The following is a 20947-nucleotide window of genomic DNA, read 5'->3' as shown; positions in this document are numbered from 1 at the left end:
GCTGAATGATTACTACTGACTCTCAAATCGAGGCTTTTCTAATTCTGCGTTTATTGATTCTAATTCATTAATTGGAATCATTGACTTTATGAGGTGGTAATGTTACAGTTTGGGTATGAATACAGTCATGCCGGTTCCCTTTTAGTGCTTTTTTTTACAATGCTTTAACATAATGCTGTTATACCAAGAACTCAGTTTTAATTACTGACAGGGTTCTTTTAATTGGCTTTGAAGCCTGCAAACAGGCTGGTTTCTATGGCAGTGAGACAGGCTGATTTTAAGTCCAAACACAGGAGAAGCAGACAACTCTGTACTGAGTAAGCACTTGAGACTGCCTGTGGAAGAAAATGTGACTGGGAATACGTATGGAGGAAGAAATGTACTTCCATAGTTAGGAACAGAAGTTATCTTTATTAGAAAGTCTGTGTCTCCAGTGAGAGTTCGAGGGTCAGTCGTGTAGCTAGAAGTAAGGGTGGCATATCAAACCAGTGTTTAAAAAGTTTTAAAGGAGAAAAGAGGAAAAAGCACAGAAAACTAAAGGTGTTCAGAGCTGTGAAATGATGGTGAATACCGGGAGTGTGACTAAAGGAATACAACAAAAGATAGAGGAAGAGACAGATTTCAAACTTGGCAGTTTCATGTGTTGGAGAACATGGGCAAGAGTCTGGCAGATAATTGATGGAATTGGAAAAGAGAAAGCAAGCGAGTTATGTGAGGTATTTCAACAAAACTGAAGAGGAATGAAGATAGTATACTGTGTACTGAGTGAGAATAGCGTACTAAAGGAAGTGAAATGATATTCTGTGTACAGTAGGGCAAAAACACAATTCAGTAGACAAAAGGGGGGGAAAAAGATCCTCAAGAATGAAGAGGTCTTCATCACTAGGGGGCTTTTGTCATGGAAAAACTAGCTGCCTTGTTATTACCTGATCATTGAGATATCAATTGACTACTGACAGCCAAATAAAACAAGCTGTAAAATGTGTATGTGGGGCTTGAAATGTTTTGGGTAGAAGCAGGATAGGAGAACTTACCTGCTCACTATGACAAATTCCTGTTGGAAAAGGCCAAGGGCAGCTATGGCAGTACACAACCAAAGCTCAAGATAAAGGAGGCTGAGTTCATCCATGAAACATAACTTTTGCAGCAAGGAAGGGACAGATTGCAAGATAAAGAAAATCAGTGGGTGGTTCAGGTTCAGGCTTCAAGCTGTGAGGGGTGTTTTGGAATGAGCTTCCGGCTGACTGTCTCCATCTTTCTCTGAGTAGTGGGCTGAATCCTCACTGGATAGTGAGAAATGGAGTCTGAATCAGATATCTAAGAAGATAATGTAATATATGACAGTAGTGTAAACACAGAGGGGAAAAAGAAGGAAATTTTCATGCAATATTCAGTTATGCTGTGGAGCTGATTGCCTCAGTGTTGTGTTCACTGAAATGTAAGTAGAGTACAAAGGAGGTCAGGCAGTTGTAGTGGATAGATCTGTGTAAGCACTTTAAGCATAGTGCTCCCAAAGCTATCTAACTCAAAACATTTCTAAGTGAAACATTCAAGGAAACAAAGATTTGTTAGGTGAAACATCATTCTGTATTGGCTGGTTTCTCGTATGCCCTCATAACATTGACTAGCTTCTATTAACGGAGCAGGTCAGACTGACATGAGTTGGATCTGATTTAAAGCTCACGAGGGTTCAAATGAGTGTGATTCAGTTCTGAAATCCAGAAAAGTGTGATAGGCAGAGTATTTCAGCAATTTTATTCAAAAAGGTCTTAAACCTGGAAACTGCTGCTGTGAACTGAAAGGTTTGAGCAATGCATCGTTAACTTCCTCAGCTCCAGTTCTCCTGAATAACTGCAGTGGTCACACCTGACAATACAGGGAAGCATCATAGCCTCATCCAACACTGAAATATTTCTCAAAATTATTACAATTACATGTTCCTTTCTTCCTTTGGACCTTGGAAGCCCTGTTAAAGGTGGCTTATGTGGCACGGTGCTGGCAGCAGCAGGGGGCTGCAGAGGTGGTCCCTGTGAGGAGGGGCTGGGCCTACCCTGCGGCAGTTCCAGCCTGCTCCAGTGGCAGCACCACAGGGTGGAGGAGGTATTTCCCTGCAGCCCGTGCAGAGACCAGGCTGTAGTGAGGAACATGTTGGTAGTTTTTGGTCACACTTACATTCCTCTTGAATAGGGTGACTGGAGCTGTGTGGCTGGATGCTTGAATCTCTCCCAAGAGCAATCTGAAGTTGAGCTGTTGTTGTATGGAGCCTCATGTTACTTACATGGTATGGATGTGAGCCATCTCTGTGGGCCTCCTTCCCTTCATGTGGTACAATAAAAATTTGGGAACGAACCCAAGAGACACAGGCACAAGGAAATGAAATTGGATGTGAGAGACTACGTTCAGGGACTGCGTTTTCTTGATCTGTAAATCTCTTCAGTTTTTCAGGGTAAGAACTTTCCCTAGGACTGTACCAATTTTATTATTGTGTGCGCTTTCTTGGTGAGAACTAGGAAGTAAGAGCTCTGACGTGTGGGTAGGGCTGGTGAGGCATGGTGAGGAAGGAGGGAAGATAAGAAGATGACCGAGTTCTTGATGCAAGGTCATAGTTACCTACAATGTTTTGCAGGGTGTCAGGTGAAAGGCCCACATGTAGGAATAACCCTTAGATGGCAAGCATTCCCTTAGTGAGCAGTATGTAACCCAAAAAGCCTGGAATTTTTTGCTTCTTTCAGTGGTAGTGGTTTGGAAAGGCAGGTCAGTATCACTCCCTTGTTTTGAGATGTGGTAACTGAGGAATACGTTAGTTACTCTTCCAGACTTGGATAGAGAATCAAGGTCCTTGAATCCTGCCTTATTGAAGGTGGATTGATGGTTCAGCCAGGGGTGTGATATACCCTGTTTTTTCAAAAGCAGTCTACTGTTAAGCAAAGGCTGTAGTGTATGCTGCAGGACTTCTGTTCAGTGCTGTTAAGGATACCATTGGGGTGCTTAAATATTTGTGTGGCCTGCTTGGCTTTCAGTGTAGGTGTGGTGGTTAATTAATTCAAGGAAAGGGCATGTGTGAAAGCCTGCTGGAACTGAAAGCAAGGAAGCATTATAGTGCGGTAGTCAACCTGGGAAAACAAAGTTTTCTATCATGCTGTATTTATATCCAATACCTCAGTCATTTTTGTGAACTTCTATGGGGACTTAAATGAAGACTATAATGGTAACTTAACAAAAGTTTATTCCAGATTTGCAAAATAAAAAAAAATTAAATAAACCCAACCACTGAAGATAAAATTCTTAATTAAATTCTTTATCTTTGATCGAGAATTGAACTTTCAAAGGAAGATTAACGTAGAATCATGAGTAACCGTGGGATGATTTCATCAATACTAATTTGAACATGAAATGCATCAGCATATAGAATTCAGTCAGCTATGTGAATTAAAAGCCTCTGATGTCTGTATTAGAAATATCCTGCAGATATAATTTATGTATCAAAGCTTCATTCTGCTTTTGTTGCAGAATTATGGTGGTTAGCTGCGATGGTGCTTTATATTTTAGAGTGACAGTGGTTCATTGATATTTCCAACCATTTACCACTGCTGAGGTAGCAGTTGAGAATCGGTTTTTGCTAGTATGTGTGAATGGAGAGAGAACCTTTAACCTTTTTTGAACTCTCCAACTTTGCATATTGGTGTAGGAGGGGGGGAAAAAAGTGATTCCCTAGAAGATGAGGGGCTGTTATCACGGACACTGACCATGTGCTTTTTACATCTTTTTTTATTTAAATACTGCCAGCAATTTCTTTTGTACTGTTCAACATGATTTTATGCTTACAGCTCTCCTTAATGAAAATAAAGCAAACCATAGTGTATCTTCCTGTCACTTTTACATATTTAATAAATTAAGTCAATACGGCCTTCCTGAGAGAAAGGAAAAAAAAAAAGAAAGAAAAATGCCAAATGAAAAAGCTTCAGTGAAGAGCGTTTCTCCCTACCCCTTAGAAGTGAGTGTGTATATATATATTATTTTTAGAAGTCTGTCTATTAAACTGCAGTCTTCTGAAAGACAAGGGTTGATTCCAGTAACTGTCTATGCTTTTTTTTGAGACAGTTATTTACTTCAGGTTTCAGAGAAACCCAGGTTTTTGTTGAAGATTTTATTAAAATGAAAAGGGACTCAAGTAAGATTTTTAACAAGAGAGTTGTTAGCGTTGTTAAAACAACTGAAATATCAAAGTAGTTGTGAAGGAAAGAGGCAGTTGGTACTGTTAAAGTGAAAAACCTTTTAAATGTAAGTATTATTACAAAGTAACTATGACAACAACAAGTTATTTTAGGATGATGGAACTAATACCAAAATACACTTCTGACTTTAGATGGCTGGGTTAGAGCAGGAGAGGCTTTCCAGTGTTGTTGGGGATACCTCAGCTTGTGCCATTTCATTATTTGACAGCAGTTCTGTTTGACTGGGGGACAAGGGGTGCTGGTGGTTTCTTTATGTGAGCTGCAGAAGTCCTAAATTATATGCTGGCTTCAGTGGGAGAAACTCTGTTAAGATGAAGCTTCAGGAAAAGACTTGTTGGTTCATAGAGTCCTGATCAGAAGAAGCTCTCTAAACAGACAAGTTTGCTTTTGAATATCTGTTTCCTCATCAGTTGCCCCTAGTTGAAGTGCTGATACTGAAATAAGGAAGAGAAGTACTGTAGCCACAGGACTGGATTACTTTTCCATTATGTCAGTGTAAGCGGTGTCTCTATTTCTGCCCTGTTTGTGTTTCAGTGGACAGGAAGTCAACAGAAGTGTGAATGCAGTTAATTATACATTATGTAAGGTGGGCAGTTTCTGGACAAGAAAAATTTCCTTCAAAATATGAGTACCGCAACACTGCAGGCCAAGTGGATGTCCCGAGTAGTCCTGAGTGCTTCATCCACCTGCTGTAGAGCAAATGCAGACTTCACAAATGGTGCACTGGGGTTGGCTTGCTTGCACTGCTTTATCCAAGCATCAGGGCTAACACTTGGTATCAAATCCATGCACTAGAGTTAGTAATGTTTGCTTCCTCCTTTTTCTTTTCCCCTGAGGCTGGTATTTGTGACAGTTAATTCATTTTTGACTGACTACTTGTGTTTTCTACAGTAACTGTAATTGTGAGTACAAAGTTTTTTTGCTTACCCATGAAATGCTCCTGTGTAGGATGTTTCAGGACAAATATAATTCTACCAATATTTCCACTACTCATTGGAGGCATTCATTACGTTTGAGGGTTTGTCAATATACCGTTTTATTTTCAGAAATACTTGTGGCAGCTAAGTTTTGCCTACATACTGAAACCTGGAATTAAGTATCTGAGCTCGATAGGATTATCTATTTGCATATGATTTAAAATAATAATCAACATGACAATATGAAAGAGAACATGATAGTGATTTATTACATAAATAAACCTGTGTTCCTTTATTGCAACAGACTTTTTTGCCAATGCACGTTTTGAAAATGGTTAAGACAGTTTTTATTGTAACGTGAACTGGTTGTATGTAAACATTACATGCATTGAAACAGCGTGTGAAATATATTGCCAACTGTTCGATCTGCAGAATAAAACTTCCTATGTTTGCAGAAATTAGTATTTTTGTGGCAGTTTCGTATGCTTTTCAGAATTGAACTTAGTTGTTCTGAGTACCCCAAAGACCTAAATATAGCAGACTATAGTTTTGAAGTGATAGTTTGGAATAAATTTCCAGACTTCAAAACTGGCACCTGTTAGATCAGAATACAGTGAATTACATACACTCACACTGCATTTCACTATGTGTTTCTGGTTCTATGCATATTAAGTATGATTCAGTATGCCTTTTGTGCTCAGCAGTCTGATTTCCACAGCTGAGAGGTAAATATAAATAGCACAATTTCAATTGCAAAATGTTGATTTCCTCCCAAAGCAGATGTTTTTTATTTAGCTAGTGGCAGAATATTTCAAGGCAAGATCACTGTTCCTGTTTATGTTTAAAAATAAAGAGGAAAAAAAAACACCTTAGCATATCTGAATTTTGATTGTCAAGTGTTGGCTTGTTTGTGTGACAGTCTTTCATTAGCTAAGGCATCTTGGAAATCCAAGCTGCTTCTATTAAAAATTCAGAGCTTTTAAAGACTGAATGGTACAAGCAGGTGTTTTGCATGCCTGTAAATATCTGGATGACTGATGGTTAATTTCAGTTTTGATGGTGGTTGACTACATGCCTCTTTTGCTTTCCTTTCTCTTTTTTCTTTTTTTTTTTCTTCCCCACTGGTAGTTCCAAAATACAATGAAGTAAAACCAAACTTCTGAATTACTGGGCTGAGTGACAGAAGGGAGTAGATAATTGTGCTGTCACATGTCTTACTGGAGCATAAGAGAAGTTATCAGCTCTTCTAATTACCAGTCCTCTTGAATGTTACTGCCCCCTTGTCCACCCCAGGTGCGGTAGCAGATCACATGAGAGCTTACAGGTGAAATTTGTGTTTGAATTCATTTTCACAAACAGTCAAACTCAGCTTGATCAGGTTTGGTCACTCAAGGCAAATATATATTGTGTGCAAATAAGGATCAGATGAACATCTGCATCTCCCTCTGATTTTGAATATTCTTGTCACATGAACTGAATATCTTATTTCCCAGACTGAGCTGGGGCCAGAGGCAAGAGTTAAAATCCTTATTAGCACTTCTTAAAGTACCTGTGAAGCCAGAAGGACGATACCCCACTTTCTGCTCTTCTTCTCCCTCAGTCTTCATGGATTCTTTAGTTCAACTGGTCTGTGAAATCTTGTTCTGAATTCTTATCAGCAGCTGCAGGCAGATATTTACATTTCCTTAGATCCACTACCAGACAAATAACTTGTTTCACCTCTACTGGGATTTGTGCCAACACAATTTTAAGAGACTTCCAGACTTGAGGGTTTGCATCTTTTGTCCCCCATAACAATAAAGGCATAGTTAATTGTAAGTGGCAGATGCTCAGTTTATGAAGTGCAAATGGGTTTAGAATAACATATGTGGGTAAGTGCCCAAGGTTAGATACTCAAGTTAGGAAAAAGGAATTCAAGTTCACTTTGTATATAGAAAAGTTCTATATGTTGTCTGGGTTTTTGAACTAGTTATGAAAGCATGCAAGTTTTCTGTCTATTAACATTATTATATTTAGTAATATTATCTATGGCTCATTTAGGTCAAAATGATTTTGATGTCCTACCAAATCCTTCAATCCTTATTAACACAGGTGCTTGATAGGGTTTTATGTTTCTGAATCAGTTGGTAACATATTCCGAGAAGCATTGATTTTTTTTCTTTCTCAGTTCATTCTTCATTGTGTTTATCACACACCATGTCACACTGAATTTGCAGCTCTGTGAAGCTGTCCGTGCCACAGAATTTTAAATGCCTAAGAGGTGTTTTTTCTTTCTGTGCTAATTCTAATCAAACGACTGACCCTTGCTACTTACCTGCATTTTCTTGGGAGCTTTGGCATTTTTTTTAAATGCCTTTTCTCTTTTGTCGTTAGAAAATGTGATCATTAAACAATTAGACTTCAGGCAGAACAGCAAAAGACACGTAGATAGTAATGAGGTCGGAATCTCCTATGCACAACCTGTTGGGCCTTCACAGAGGAGTTATGTCATGCTAAATTATCTGCGTGTATTGATGAGCAGTATTCTGCCAAGGATGGATAAAATGTGGAGCAGAAAGTGCAGGTCTAATAGAAGAACTGATGAACACATCGATTCTGGTGAAATCACGTTGTCTCTCTCTGCTGCTCTTGCTAAATTCTTGTTTAAGTTAGCAATTCTGATAGCTACCTGCTAAGCTGCAGAATCTGTCCTGAAAAAGGGTTTCCCATTTCAGTTTGATTCATCCACCTGGTTTAGCAATATGTTAATTGCTTTTGGAACCACTCTGTGGACAGACTTTGTACTGCACCAAGTACAAAAGTATAGGGCATTGATTTGAGTTGGATGGGCTGCATGGCTCTGTGATGGAAGAAGTACGTGTGGTGGCATTAATGTTGTGTGATAACAATTTTGTTGTGATCCCTAGTCTGAATAAGAGTTCCTAACAACGGTGTTGATGTTTTCTGAGTGCAGAGTTTCAGAGTGGAGAACCAGATCTTTACCTTGAAGCTGCGTCTAAGCCAGACTGTGAAGCTTGGGCTGTGGCATTGGGAGAGGCCAACTCAGAAGGTTTGAGGATTAAAATTCAGCAGCTCCGGAGACTGATCATGGAAATCAAAGAGGAGAGAGCATCAGATGAAGCCCGTCAGTTTCTCCCTTCATCACAAGTAGACAGTTTAGGAGAGCCACAGTTTACGAGTAAGTGCATATATTCATTTTTTTTAGAGTGGTAAAATAAAAATGCCACAGAATATAGCAATACGGACTGTGTACGTAATGCTCTTTTACTTGTTACTTGACAAAATGCAGTTGTAGAAGGAGAAAACTGATCAAAATTATCTGCAAATATCATTACTGATTATACTTAGATTTATGCAGATTATCTTCAGAGGAACAAATATGTGATCACTATGTCTCTGGCCTTTTTCTCCAATGTGTTTCCTTCGTGAGACCTAAATATCCTGTTCTTGTTTTTTTGTACTACATGAATATATGGATTACTATGTAAGATAATATCTGATAATTTCCATTTATTTGCAAAGAAGGATTTAGTCATACTCAATTTAGTGTCACGAAAGTGTACTTTGTAATATAAAAGCACTGGGGGTATGAAAGCATGTAGTGATACATTGAGTCATGTTGGGTGCACGGGGGCCTGAATTATGCTGTATTGCTGTGCCCTGTATTTCAGTTGCCCAGTTACTTAATCAAGCCTGTGTCCAGCACACTCATAAAAATGTTCCAGGCCAACATGCTGACTCTGCTCGTGGTGAGGTTGAACTCTGAGAAATTTGTGGTCAGAGAAATTTTTATAACTCTATTAAAAAAAAAAAAAGGATCTTATTTATTATTTCTTACTGACCAAGACCTTTCCAAGCTCTGCAGCTGTAATTTTTTTTTCTGGCCAGACTTGAATGATTAGCTACAATAATGAGAACAATCTGAAAGCCAGACCTATTCTGCAACATGAAATTTTCATGGAACGTGAACAGCTATTTTCTTCTTATATTTGTAACAAAAATCTTACTTTATAGATTTTATACCAACTTGGTTCGCACAAGTCGGACCAATTTCTTCAGTACTTCAGTAATTTAAACTACTTAATAATGATGCTTATTGGAGATGATACATAAATGTTACCATGAGACAGTTTCTTTTCTACAAGTTTAATCGATACCGTAGTTGGGATTCAATTACTTCCTGCAGAGGGTGAACAACTCACTATTATTTAACCATTCATCTTGTGTTTCTCTTCTTGTGGTTCTGTGGTTCACTTCTTTGTCCTATGTAGGTAGAATATATAGCCCTTAGCAGTAAATATGCACTAGAACTTAACTCCAAACTGGAGGGAACTATAATGTTCTTGTTTTCAGTATATGAAAAAACAAATTCAAGTACTGTTTTCCAATAAAGAGCAGGGTTATTTTATTGACCTACATGTAAATTGTAAGACAACACCTTTGTGATATATTTTGCTAGATTAACCTCATTTATATACTTTCACAGGACATACTTTTCGTTTTTCTTTTTCATGTGATAGCGTACCCATTAAAAAAAAAACAAGTTCTAGTATCTGTCAGGAAAACATTACATTTGTAGATAATTGTGATCTAAAATCTTACACATATCAATACATGATTTTTTTCTTATTTTCTTTTCCCATCAATGAAAAGTTTCCGTTACTAAGACAGAAGTCATCTTTAGAAGTTGTATTTTTTTCTGGACAAGTACTTCATGCAAAGACCTCTTTCACTACAGGTTTTTCATTATGAAATGTTACTCTGTTGGCAGTGGCAGGTAATGAATGAGGCATGAATAAGGCATGTGAAACTTTTAAGCTGTACTAAAAAAATATATCAAAATCAAATTATTTCTAATAATTTTTTTCTTAATGTTAAAAGGTATTCAGAGGATTGCAAATGAGCCAAAGTTGGAGTTCAGTCTTGGTAAGATACCATTTTGTTTCTCTTTGCAGTGTGTGTGCGTATGTGTAGTGTTATGTAATGCAGCATATTGCCTCTTTCAAAAGAAAGAATGTAAGAACTCTGGTTCATTTAGGCAAGATAGGCAGGAGACCTGCCTGTGTGTATGTGTCTTTGAAATGCTGTCTTGGTATTCCTGTTCGGTTAAAAGGTATGCAGATCTGGTGACTTCTCAAATGCTCTACTTCTCTACTGTGCTGAAAATCTGCCCAGTAGTTCTGTCGATGTTGTTTATGAAATGTTACTGATTTGAAGTGTGTTTAAGATGCACTTTTAAAAAAGACCTTTCATTTAGATGGCAGTGCCGTCCCCTTAGAACAAACCTTTATTTAAAAGCCTTGATCTTTTTTAGAGACAGAAATTGATATGAATGTTTGCCTAATTTTCCCTTTTTATACTTTGGGTTAGACAAATAACTTAATTTCAGGAGGTATTCCGTCAGCTCCAGCCATCCTCTCTATACAGGGGTATACAGCATGATAAAGATGGCTGAGTAAATCAAGAAAGCTAGTAAAATAATGATGTAGTTGTAGTATGACATAAAGGTCCACAGTATTTGCTTCCTGAAGAGTGTACCGTTTAGAAAAGTGAATTATTAACTTTCATTGCTCTTTCAGAGCAAAAACTTGAAATTTCAAATTTGCTAAGTATCAAGATCGTTTGCTGTTGAAGAATTAAATACAATAATACCTTATCAGAAATCAGACTAATAGCTAGGCTTCTTGCTTATTGTCTCTTCCTGTATACAGTAAAATCACAGTTGGTAATAACAGATCTCCTGAAATATCTCGTGCTATATGCTGCATATTTTCTGAAATACATAAATATACTTGGCAAATTTCTTATTTTTGCATTCCTATGACCTGTTAATATGCATCTTGTTTTATAGTTGTACACTGAAACTTTTAGAGCTGTTCAGTATCTGTTATATTTCCTCTGATAGAAACAATTTAAAAATGTCTATTGGAAAGATTCTGCAAGAATGTGAAAAATCTTCTACATAAAAATCTTTGGGGGGGGAGAGAGGGGACAGTTTCTACTACTACCACCACACTATCACTTCCGTTAAAAGTGTTCTGTCCAACTGTAACGGGGCAAGAGGGATCTGTCGTAGCAGTGGATGTTCTAGTTGTGGAAATCATGACTTCAGTCTTTCTTTCTTTCCCCTCTTTTTTTCCTTCCTGTTTATTTACCATACCAGATTGGTCTTCCCCCCTGCATCACTCTGTGTGTGTGTAAGACAGCAAAAGAACAAGAGTGCAGTAAGAAGGGTTTTATATAAAAGTCCATTGAAGTCCACTGTTTGGAGAACTTAACCAACAAACATGTCTCCTTCTGCAACCCTCCCAGTACAGCAAACACAATGGCATCAGTGGCGTGATTGCAGGCACTCACCTTGTTCATCCTGTCACTTTTGCCTCTTGTGGACTTGTCCTTTGAACTGGGTTATGCTTGGCTTTTGTATGGCAGTAACAACACTGATTTAAAAGCAGATACCCTAAAGCTGTGCCCTTTTGGGCAGATGCAGTTCTATTTCATGCAGTAATTTCTAGATTCTTGTAACTATACCAGGGTAGTTTTACCTGTATGTTTTTTTTTTTTAAGAACTAGATGGTTACAGTTGTACAAAAATGTAGTAGAATAGTTTTTTTTCTTCTGTAGGGACTACTTCTGAAATTTTTAAAAGTTGGCACAAAAAAAAAGGCCTAGTTCTGTCAGGAAATTACCATGCTATAATAATGATTAAAAGCTATTCTAACTTTTCTGTTAGAAAGGTAACTTTCCTGTTTCTTTCCATAAGTGTTTTTGTAGATGATGTGACTGGAGTATTTAGGCATGACTAGTAAAATTGCAATGCTCCAGCCATAACAAACTCCCAGAATGACCCTGGTGTGGGATTGGAGAAGGGAGGAAGGTGCTACAGACAGTGACTGGCAATTAGATAAGCTGTACTTCAGGAAAAGTTTTTATCTGTGACAAATGTGCCCTGGCAGGAAGAAGTGTAAAAAAAAAAAAAAAAAAGTGGTGTGTAACTATTTTCAGAGGTTTTCACACTCATGCTGGATGAAGCTACATTCACCCATGGTGTCTTTTGCATTTTATTTTTTTATAGTAGGAATTTGTTTTCTGGTTTGTTCTGCAGCATTGTTGATCAAGTCATGGAGTTGTATTATACACTGAGGTCTGCTTCTGCTGCTCACGTAACAAGTAGAAATATAAACCTCGTGTTTTTGACTGGTATTCCTGGTCAATGCTTTTAAGTCAGGGATATTTGGCAGCAAGTCTGATCCTTAGTTCTTATTTTAAAATAATACTAAACATTAATTTACATCACGGAAATCCACCTGAAGTGACTGAGTGGTCCACAGAAGACTTCAGCTTATCATAAGCTGTTATCCTTGTTACTGTAAGATCAATATAGCCATGGCAATATCTCCTACCTGCAGCCACCCCACTCACCACCACTGTGCTGTAGAAATGGACATGAATGCAGCAGCTGCTTTTGGCTTATGGATGTGAAAGGAAGAATTTGGCTGGGAAAGATGCGCTGCCTTGCAGTACCAGCTGAGACATAAAGCTGCCTCTTTGCTGCTGGCAGGCCAAGAGCCCTGTTTGGCTGCTCTATCTTTTGGAGGCTTGAACTCTATAAAATTAGACTGTTAAGGTAATTTTGTTCAATACCCGTATTACAGCAGTGTGGGTAGCTATAGTTTTAGGAATCAGTAAATACATGAGAAACTTAGCACTCACTAACAAAGGACTTCCAAGGCCTTGTTGTCCAGTGAACCAAAGCACGGTAAGCAGGGGTGATACATAGAGATTTGCTGCAAGCAAGCCAACTACTACAAGGTGTACCTAAAGCAACCACATCTTAGGGCTCTGTAGAGACTTGTAAAAATAATTTAATTGGTCTTAAGCATTTATGTTTTGGAAAACAAAGCTAACAGCTAATGATATATAAAACTGGTCTCCATTCCTGAAAGAATGGTTTATATATGTAATTCTAGTCACAGACATATAAACAGTATTGTATTAGCTAAGTAGAAATTAGACTCAATGTCCAAAAATATGTATGCAAATACGCATTTGCTTATGTCAGCTCATATAGACATACCTTTAACTTTAAAAGTATTTTTCAGTTATTGCCACATAATTTACATTTTTTCTGTCACTGGTGAATAGTTGATCAATAAAGAACTTTCAGAAATGGAGCTTACCAGTAATTAAAATAGGATATGGTTTTTCATTAATGCATGCATACTGTCTAATGCACCAGATTTATTTAGTGACAGTATATCTAAATGTTCTTTAATGTCTGAGGTTCTGATAGCTAGATTTTGAAATAACGTCATTATGTCCAAATTCTTCTAGGGCCTGTGTTCTGGTATAGTAGCTCACTTTCTGCATTTATTATCCATAACACCCTGCCAAGTATTTTCTTGATAAAATGTCAAAAACAAAATAAAAAAACAACAACAACAACAACGAAAACCACCTTGAAAACCAAAAACCAAAGAAAAATTTTTTTTTTTTTTCTGAGGTGTTTACTAGGATAAAATTCTTCTGAACTAGAGCATTCCACCACAGTACACGCAACGTTTTTTGCAGTGAACTTGATTTTGATTTTTTTTTTGGAGTCCCATCTTCATGTAGATTTTAAAAAAAAAAATTCTAAGATTTTTTTTTTTGCTACTATTTCAGTTGTTTTAATATTCCTGAGGACTCTTTTGGAATACAGCTGCTTTTTGAACCTTATAACTGTTGGGATGCTTGCTTTTTCAAACTTATCTTGTTTGTCTTTTCAAGTCATTTCTTTCTCTTCTGTCTGCTGTTTTATGAAGCACCAGGAAGGTACTGCATCTTGTTTTGTGCACGGTGCTGAGTAGAGGGGTGGAACAGGGCAATGGGAGGAAAAACAGATACTGAGCCTAAGTAACAAGCCAATCTAACAAACACTGAAGCTGATGAAGATCTTCCCTGTGATGCTGAAGTGCACAGAGTTAGCTCTTTTTACTGTGGTTTTTTTTTTTTTTTTTTTTTTTACTGTTCTGGTCTTAACTCTTTTTGGTTGCTAGTTACTGTTCTGATTTAGAAAATATCCAAGTCTGAGTCCTGGATCTAACTACATATGGTGTAGGTTCCTGACTTCACGCTGATTTCAGTGTAGCTACTTTGTAGTATGAGCTTACTTACTTACACTGATATAAAGGTTATGGGATATAAATTTTATTATGCATACAGGCGAGCACTTGTGAAGTTTCTAAGAGCTTGTATCTCTAAAGGTATTTGCATTTACTTCATGATGAACTGACAAAGCAGCACAGGAAAACTCAAGAAAAAGGAGGGAGTAAGGCAGAAGGCTCAGTTGGTAGTAAAAGTGCTCAGAGCTGAGCTCAGTAATGAATGTGACATTAATATGGAGAAATACATTGGAGGAAATAAAATCTAAATGGAAAGGTCATTACCACTTTAATGTCCAGTAGAATTTCTCTGGATGCATTTCAGTGTTCTTGAATTTCTCTAATTGATTAGAGGTGTGGAGACGGCTGAGGATATTACTGTTGTGGGTGTAGTATAATTGTCTAGATAGCTGCCTAGAAAGTAATATCTCTGCACATGTTGCAGTCATAGTCAGGTACTCATTTTAATGAGAGCACCTGTCGAGCATTTCCAAAAGCTTTCCCTCTCTTGGGAGGTATGTTAGGGCAGTGAAATTTGATGGACTGTCCTGTTGTTGTGTAACCTCTATGTACTTTTCAAAGTATAGAATAATGTAAGTCTTGGTTATGTCCTTTTTCAAAAACTCATTAAATAGCACACAATTCATAGAAAACATAACCAAGGAGCTGAAAGGATAAAAACGTAAATTTTCTAGGGCATTTATATTTCCATTTTACCAAGTGGTGTGTTGATACATGAGCTGTCTACCTGTAAACACAGATAACTATTTTTTTAATTCTTCACTGTCTTTTTGCTTTTCCCAGGGTAGTATTGTGATGGCATCTCTTGGAAAAGGTCTTGAAGCAGATTAAACTCTGCATACTGAACCTAAATGGTACATCAATGCTGCTCAAAGACCATGACCAAACGTTTTTTTCCAATTCAGAAACATAATCTGGAGTTTTTTTGGCAGCAGCTGTTCCTAGAAGAGTAATGAGCAAAAATACTAGTTTTATCAACACCATAAGCTTGGAATCAGACGTCCTGATTCTAGCAGAATTTCCCATCTAACTCAGCTTTTGGTTTTTCAGTTAAGTGACTAATAGTTTCTTATTAGTCAAATGAAAAAGAAAATCATCACATTCTGAGAAAATACGAAAAGAGAAGTGATCTTTTTCTCTATGAATCGAAGTGTCACTGTATGCTCTAGGTTTTTTATTCCTTTTTGTTTTAAAGGCCATGTGAATCAAATTAGTTTAATAGTCACATGAAGAGCAGATTTATACTTTTGCTGTCTTAAAACCTGATGTTTTTGGTTAAAAGTTTGAATTTAATACAAATTTATTCTGAATCTAATACAAATTTGTTCTGGTCTTATACAATTTCTTTCTACCCAATGACCTACTCAGGTGTGTTTTCCTGTTTTTTCCTGGTTACTGTAAAACTCAGCATTGGGATTCTGCTTCATCCCAATAACAAAGTAGATGAAGAATGAGTTAATTTGCACAGAACAACTAAGTAGCAAAGATGTCATATGATTGGAAGGAATCCTCTCTTTTCTTCTGGGAATTGCTTGTTTGGGCTTCAGGCTGTTTTGGGGCTTTTGCACTGCATCATAAGATGCTGAAAATGCATTTTATTCTTAGCAAGTCCTAATTGCTATGATGAACTTAGACACAAAAGACCCCTTCCAAAGAGGTACCAATTTCAGGCCTAGTATAATGGGCATGTTTTGAGTGGTTTTGACAATCAGAGTTGCCATGTTTTAAAAGTAACTCCTTGGAAGTTTTTTCCCACCTTACACAGGTGAACTTGAGATAAGAGACTTGTGTGCTGTTGAGGCAAGAAGTGCAACCAGAAGAGTTCCAAGCAAGTGAATGCCCTTCACCTTTCATGTCATGCTGTCCTCTCCTTTTCAGCAGTGTTTCGTGATAGAGCAGGATGATGTGCATCGATCAAATGAATAAGCAGCGTCGCCTAGAGCTAAGTGATGTTCAGTCACTTACGGAGGAGGGTAAAGCCCTTAGTGTTTTCTTTCATTCTGTGGAACTCAAAACAAACTTTCTATATGATATGCGGGCATTATGTGAGCACTGATGAAAAGTGATTTGAGGATGGATTTGCTGAGATACCACATCCTCTTTATCCACCTGTCCTCCCACAGTACTTTGTCAGCTTTTGACAAAGATTTTGGGGTTGTCATAGCCCTTGCCCAACTGAAAGAACTGTTTTTTTATAGACAGCTTTCTCAAGCTCTGCTCCTTTGTCATTTTAAGCCTCTTTAAAAGTACAGCAACACTCTTGAATTTTACATGCCTCCTACCCTGTCCAAGAAAAAGGGATATCTTTATCAATGGTGTTGCCAACACTGGCTGGATCTTACCAGTATGACTTGGTAATTTTAGACAGTTTTGATGTAATGAGGTAATCATAATGTCACTGTTGAAATATTAAAAGAAAAAAAAGTATTGATGTTTTCCCTTTAAAACACTGCCACCTTTTAGTCTTGTCTGACTCAACTGTTATGAACATACTCAGTCTCATTCAAGTCCCATTCCACTTGGCAGTGCCAACCTGCATTCTCCATTTCTCTGTCGTATTAGTTGATTCATTATGTTCTGCCACCCTTCCCTCCCACCCCCACGTAACGTACTGTACCAGCGTACAGTGTTCACTACATTAAACCATCTTTCAAGAATATGTTCTCTATACTGGAAAGTTAAAATAAAAAAAATCAGAAAATGAAGGGGAAAAAACACCAACCAAACAAATAATAATAAAAAACAAAATAACACCATGAAACTGCAAACCATACTCCTTTCAAAAACTCATATCCTTATTCATTTTTTCGAGATAATGCTGTGTTTGAGTTCTGGAGAATGAGGCTGGTTTTTCAAATCTGTATCTTTAGGCACTGCTGTCATTTTGGAAATCTAGACTTTTAGCTCTTTGGGGTGGGGATTGTCTTAATTTGCATTGCACCCAGAGAACAGAGTGCTGTCACAGTCTTTAAAGATTAATCTCAATTATATTGCTGATTATGCAGGGACTCTGAAATTTTCAGTAGTGAAACTTGGGAAGCTGCTCAGCTACGGGTCTGCTTGTTCCTCACATGTTGAGAAAATCTGAAAAGTTCTCCCTTTTAATATTAGTATTTATATATAGAAATAAATATATAAAATATATATTGTATAGGGAGAATATATAATATATATATTTCTGTGTAGAATATAATTAGAGAAAGATATTTGTTCCATACATGGAAATGTTTCATGGCTGACAACCCATTATGTTTAGTACAGAATTAGTCATTTTTGCTAACTCTGTCTACTTAGTTTGTGTTAATAAGTAATTATTTATAGAAGTGGTCATGGATATGCTTCCAACTTGCTGATATCCACTGCTACTTAATGATACTTGCGAAGCACTTACGACTTCTTTAAATTCAGTTTCTGCAGGTTAGAGAGATTAAAATTCTGTATTACTTCTTGCTATGCGGCACTTATTCACCATGGTGGGTTTAACTGCAGGGATGTGTACTTGCTCTGCAGTGGGTCAGAGCACGTGATGAGCCACTAATGTCAGGTGGATCATACTGATTCAGCACATTTGGTGTGATGGAGCAGAGCAGCTGCTAACATCCTAATAGGAGTCATAAATAGTGTGAGGATGTTTTGGGGTATTAATATAAGTAAACCCAGGTGCAAACTGTATTCAGGCAGTTTTGTTCGGTTCTATGATGTTTAAATATCTCCTGTTTCTGTAAGCTTTTGCTTTTCATACTTTTTTTTTTTTCCTTGAGCTACCAGGCAAAACGAGATGACAGTCATGTAAATACGAACGTGTACCAATCAGGGATGTGACTAAGAGAAACATTTTCTTTTAAATCTAATAGAATAAAGATTATACCACAGTGACTCTCACATGTTGTGATATAAATGTATCTAGAGATAAATTTTGAATAGTTACGGCTAATCTGCTTAGAGAGGAGTTTGTAGATACCTGAATTTGAAAAGCTATTTAACACTTGAAAGGTTTTTATGGATTTTAACTGTTCTGAGAGACAGGGTTTTATCAACTGAGTGCTCAAGTGATGCAACAGATAATAGGATTAAATTCTGTCAGAAATGTACAAATTCTGAAATTGTGCCAGAGATAGAAAATTGTTGAACTTATATGGCCATGGAATGAGGAGGATAAGAGTACGGAGGACCTTTCTTTTTCAGATCTTTAATGAAACTGAAAGGTTTCTCAGTAAAATGTTTCTTCTTGGTATTGAAAATGGTATGTTTGTCTACCTCACACATTCTTGTAGATGTGAAAAATGTTAATTCCTGTATTTCAGGTTTTTTTGTATCCAGAGTTTCTAAGGGGTAAGGCTGAATTGCTGCTCTAAAGTTTTCGGTGAGGCTGAGTACTAGCTCAGTGCCACAGTGAGGCTGGGTGCTGGAAACAGAGGAACTACAACAGCTCAGTCTTAGCATGGGTTAATCTACCCCGCTTCTTACCCTTATGTGGGTACTCATGTTGTTCTCCTGACCTACTTCTAGCTTCTCAGCTAAAATACTCGAAGAATCAGAAACCTTTATGGTAACTTGTGAAGCTTATTGAAAGTTACTTAGGAAAAGAGTAAGTTATTTAAGAATTTATTGATATAGGTAGACATTTGATGTGATTCAGTCAAAATTGGGCTTATTAATTTGTAACTTATGTTTTTTTTTTAAAAAAAAAATAAGCTCAGTAGGTACCTTAATTTGTCCCTTAGTATTTTTACAGGCTTAATGCTTGATTTCTAAAGTATTAGGCGTTCTAGTGAATGTGACATAAACTTTTAAATTATTCCAATGTAACTGAAAACTTGTGTTTCCAGGGTATTTTTAAACTACTTCATTACAATGTACGATTAAAGATCATTAAGCTAAAGAGAAGTTATTTTTGGCATATGCTGTTCTTTTTTCCTTAATATTTTTCTCATCCTGCTTTTCCCCCAAAATACATCACCTACTGTGCGTACTTTTCTCCTGTTTGTCTTGCCAATTTATGCACTCTTCGCAGTTCAGTTTTTGAACCCCGTTCTCTCGTGACTATCTTCAGACTTTCTAGCATGATTTCCACATGGGCCACTGAGATCTCATGCACTGAGCCTTGGTTTGGGAGGGGTGTGGGTGTGCATGCACAGGGTCTGTTACACCTTTAGGGTGCTGGACTGATGGAGTAGAGTGAGTGGAAGAAGTGTGTGTGGTCGGGTGGCTGAGCTGGGCAGGGGACGATGACAGCTTACCTAGCAGTTCTCTGCTGTGGAAATAACATTCCTGGGCAGCATCTTCCTAGCTGAGGCTGGCAGTCAGCCCACTCTCCCGTGGTGTGACCAGCATCTCTGCAAGGTACAGCTCTTATTATGACCTGATGGTGATGTGCCCTCTCTGACACATAACAAGGGGTAGGTCCATAACTGGTTGATTTGTGGTTGCAGGAAACAGATCTGAATGCAGAGGGCTATTTAGATCCTTAATGAGAACAATTTCTTTTGCAGACATTTATACACAGAGAGCAATGAGCCAACTCAGGATGAGGTGTTCTTTGTTCTTACAGAAAGCTCTGTAAGACTTGCTTACCCACAACAGAGTTTTGGATGGCAGTTCTGGCACTTCTGTCGTCTTCCAACATTTCCCAACCTCTTTTTAACTGTTCAGGACATAATTTTTTTATTTTTCTTTTTAAACTATGCTGCTGTTGTCAGAGAAGCTTAGAAGGCATAGAGTGCTTGCAGAATATTTTCAGTGATGAATGTTAGTCTACTCTGCAGTTTGCATTACTAAGAATAATCTACATTTTTTATAAGTCCTTTAAAACTACACTTAATGGTACCAAGGGCTTTTTTTTTTTTCATCAAACTACAAAATCGGGTAGCTGTAAAATTTTGAACTGTAGTTCTACTTAATAAAAATGGCTCTTAAGCAATCTTCGCTATGTATACAATTTTTTTTTTCTTTGTGCTTCAGTAGCTGAAATGTTAGCCTTCTCTGCTGATGTCCAATGCCCCTTATGGTTCTGGGAGTTCTGCTGGGTAGGTACAAGAAAGAGATTGTGTTTTTGAATAATTGGACAGAATTATTGGAATAATTTAGGAAGCAAGAAGTAACATTCATGATTAAGGGAGCTGGAGCATCCTATCCCATGAGCTGGGACTCTTCAACCTGGAGAAAAGAGGTTTAGGGGATCTTATCAAGGTGTATAAATAACTGGAAGGAGACAGTGGAGATGAGGGAGCCTGATTCTTCTCCTCAGTGAAGAAGAGACAATGGATGCAAGTTAAAACACACAAAAAAATCAATCATAATAAAAACAAAACAAAAACACCACTTTTTTGTTTGTTTACTGTGAGGTTGACCCAGCACAACATAGGATGCATACAGAGGCTGTTGAGTCTCCATCCTTGAAGATGGTCAAAACCTGACTGACTGTGGTCCTGGGCATCCTGCTGTAGGTCACCCTGCGTAGACACGGATGTTGGACTGGAGCTCAAGAGGTCCTTTCTAACCAAAATATTTCTGGGATCTCTGATAGATGTTTGTCATATAACTCGGCAATAGGATTTTGGGTGCCCTTCAGAGCTTGCTGTTAGTTGACTGGTTTGCAATTGACTATCACAATGTTCTGTACCATATGGTG

At 37.6% G+C, this 20947-nt stretch overlaps 1 protein-coding gene across 11 annotated transcripts in view; it reads left to right on the top strand.

Moving 5' to 3' along the window:
• Nucleotides 1-20947, top strand: part of INPP4B (inositol polyphosphate-4-phosphatase type II B) — a 294090-nt gene that overhangs the window by 103619 nt on the left and 169524 nt on the right. For all 11 annotated transcript variants that reach the window (XM_048074997.2, XM_048075001.2, XM_066996676.1 and 8 more), the window contains 2 exons: nt 8106-8330; nt 10034-10078. In XM_048074997.2, coding sequence (XP_047930954.2) covers nt 8106-8330; nt 10034-10078 — 270 coding nt within the window. The remainder of the gene's footprint in view (nt 1-8105; nt 8331-10033; nt 10079-20947) is intronic.

The sequence above is a fragment of the Anser cygnoides genome, chromosome 4, assembly GCF_040182565.1.
Source record: "Anser cygnoides isolate HZ-2024a breed goose chromosome 4, Taihu_goose_T2T_genome, whole genome shotgun sequence".
Taxonomy (NCBI): Eukaryota; Metazoa; Chordata; class Aves; order Anseriformes; family Anatidae; genus Anser; species Anser cygnoides.
This window is presented reverse-complemented; position numbering and strand designations above follow the sequence as displayed.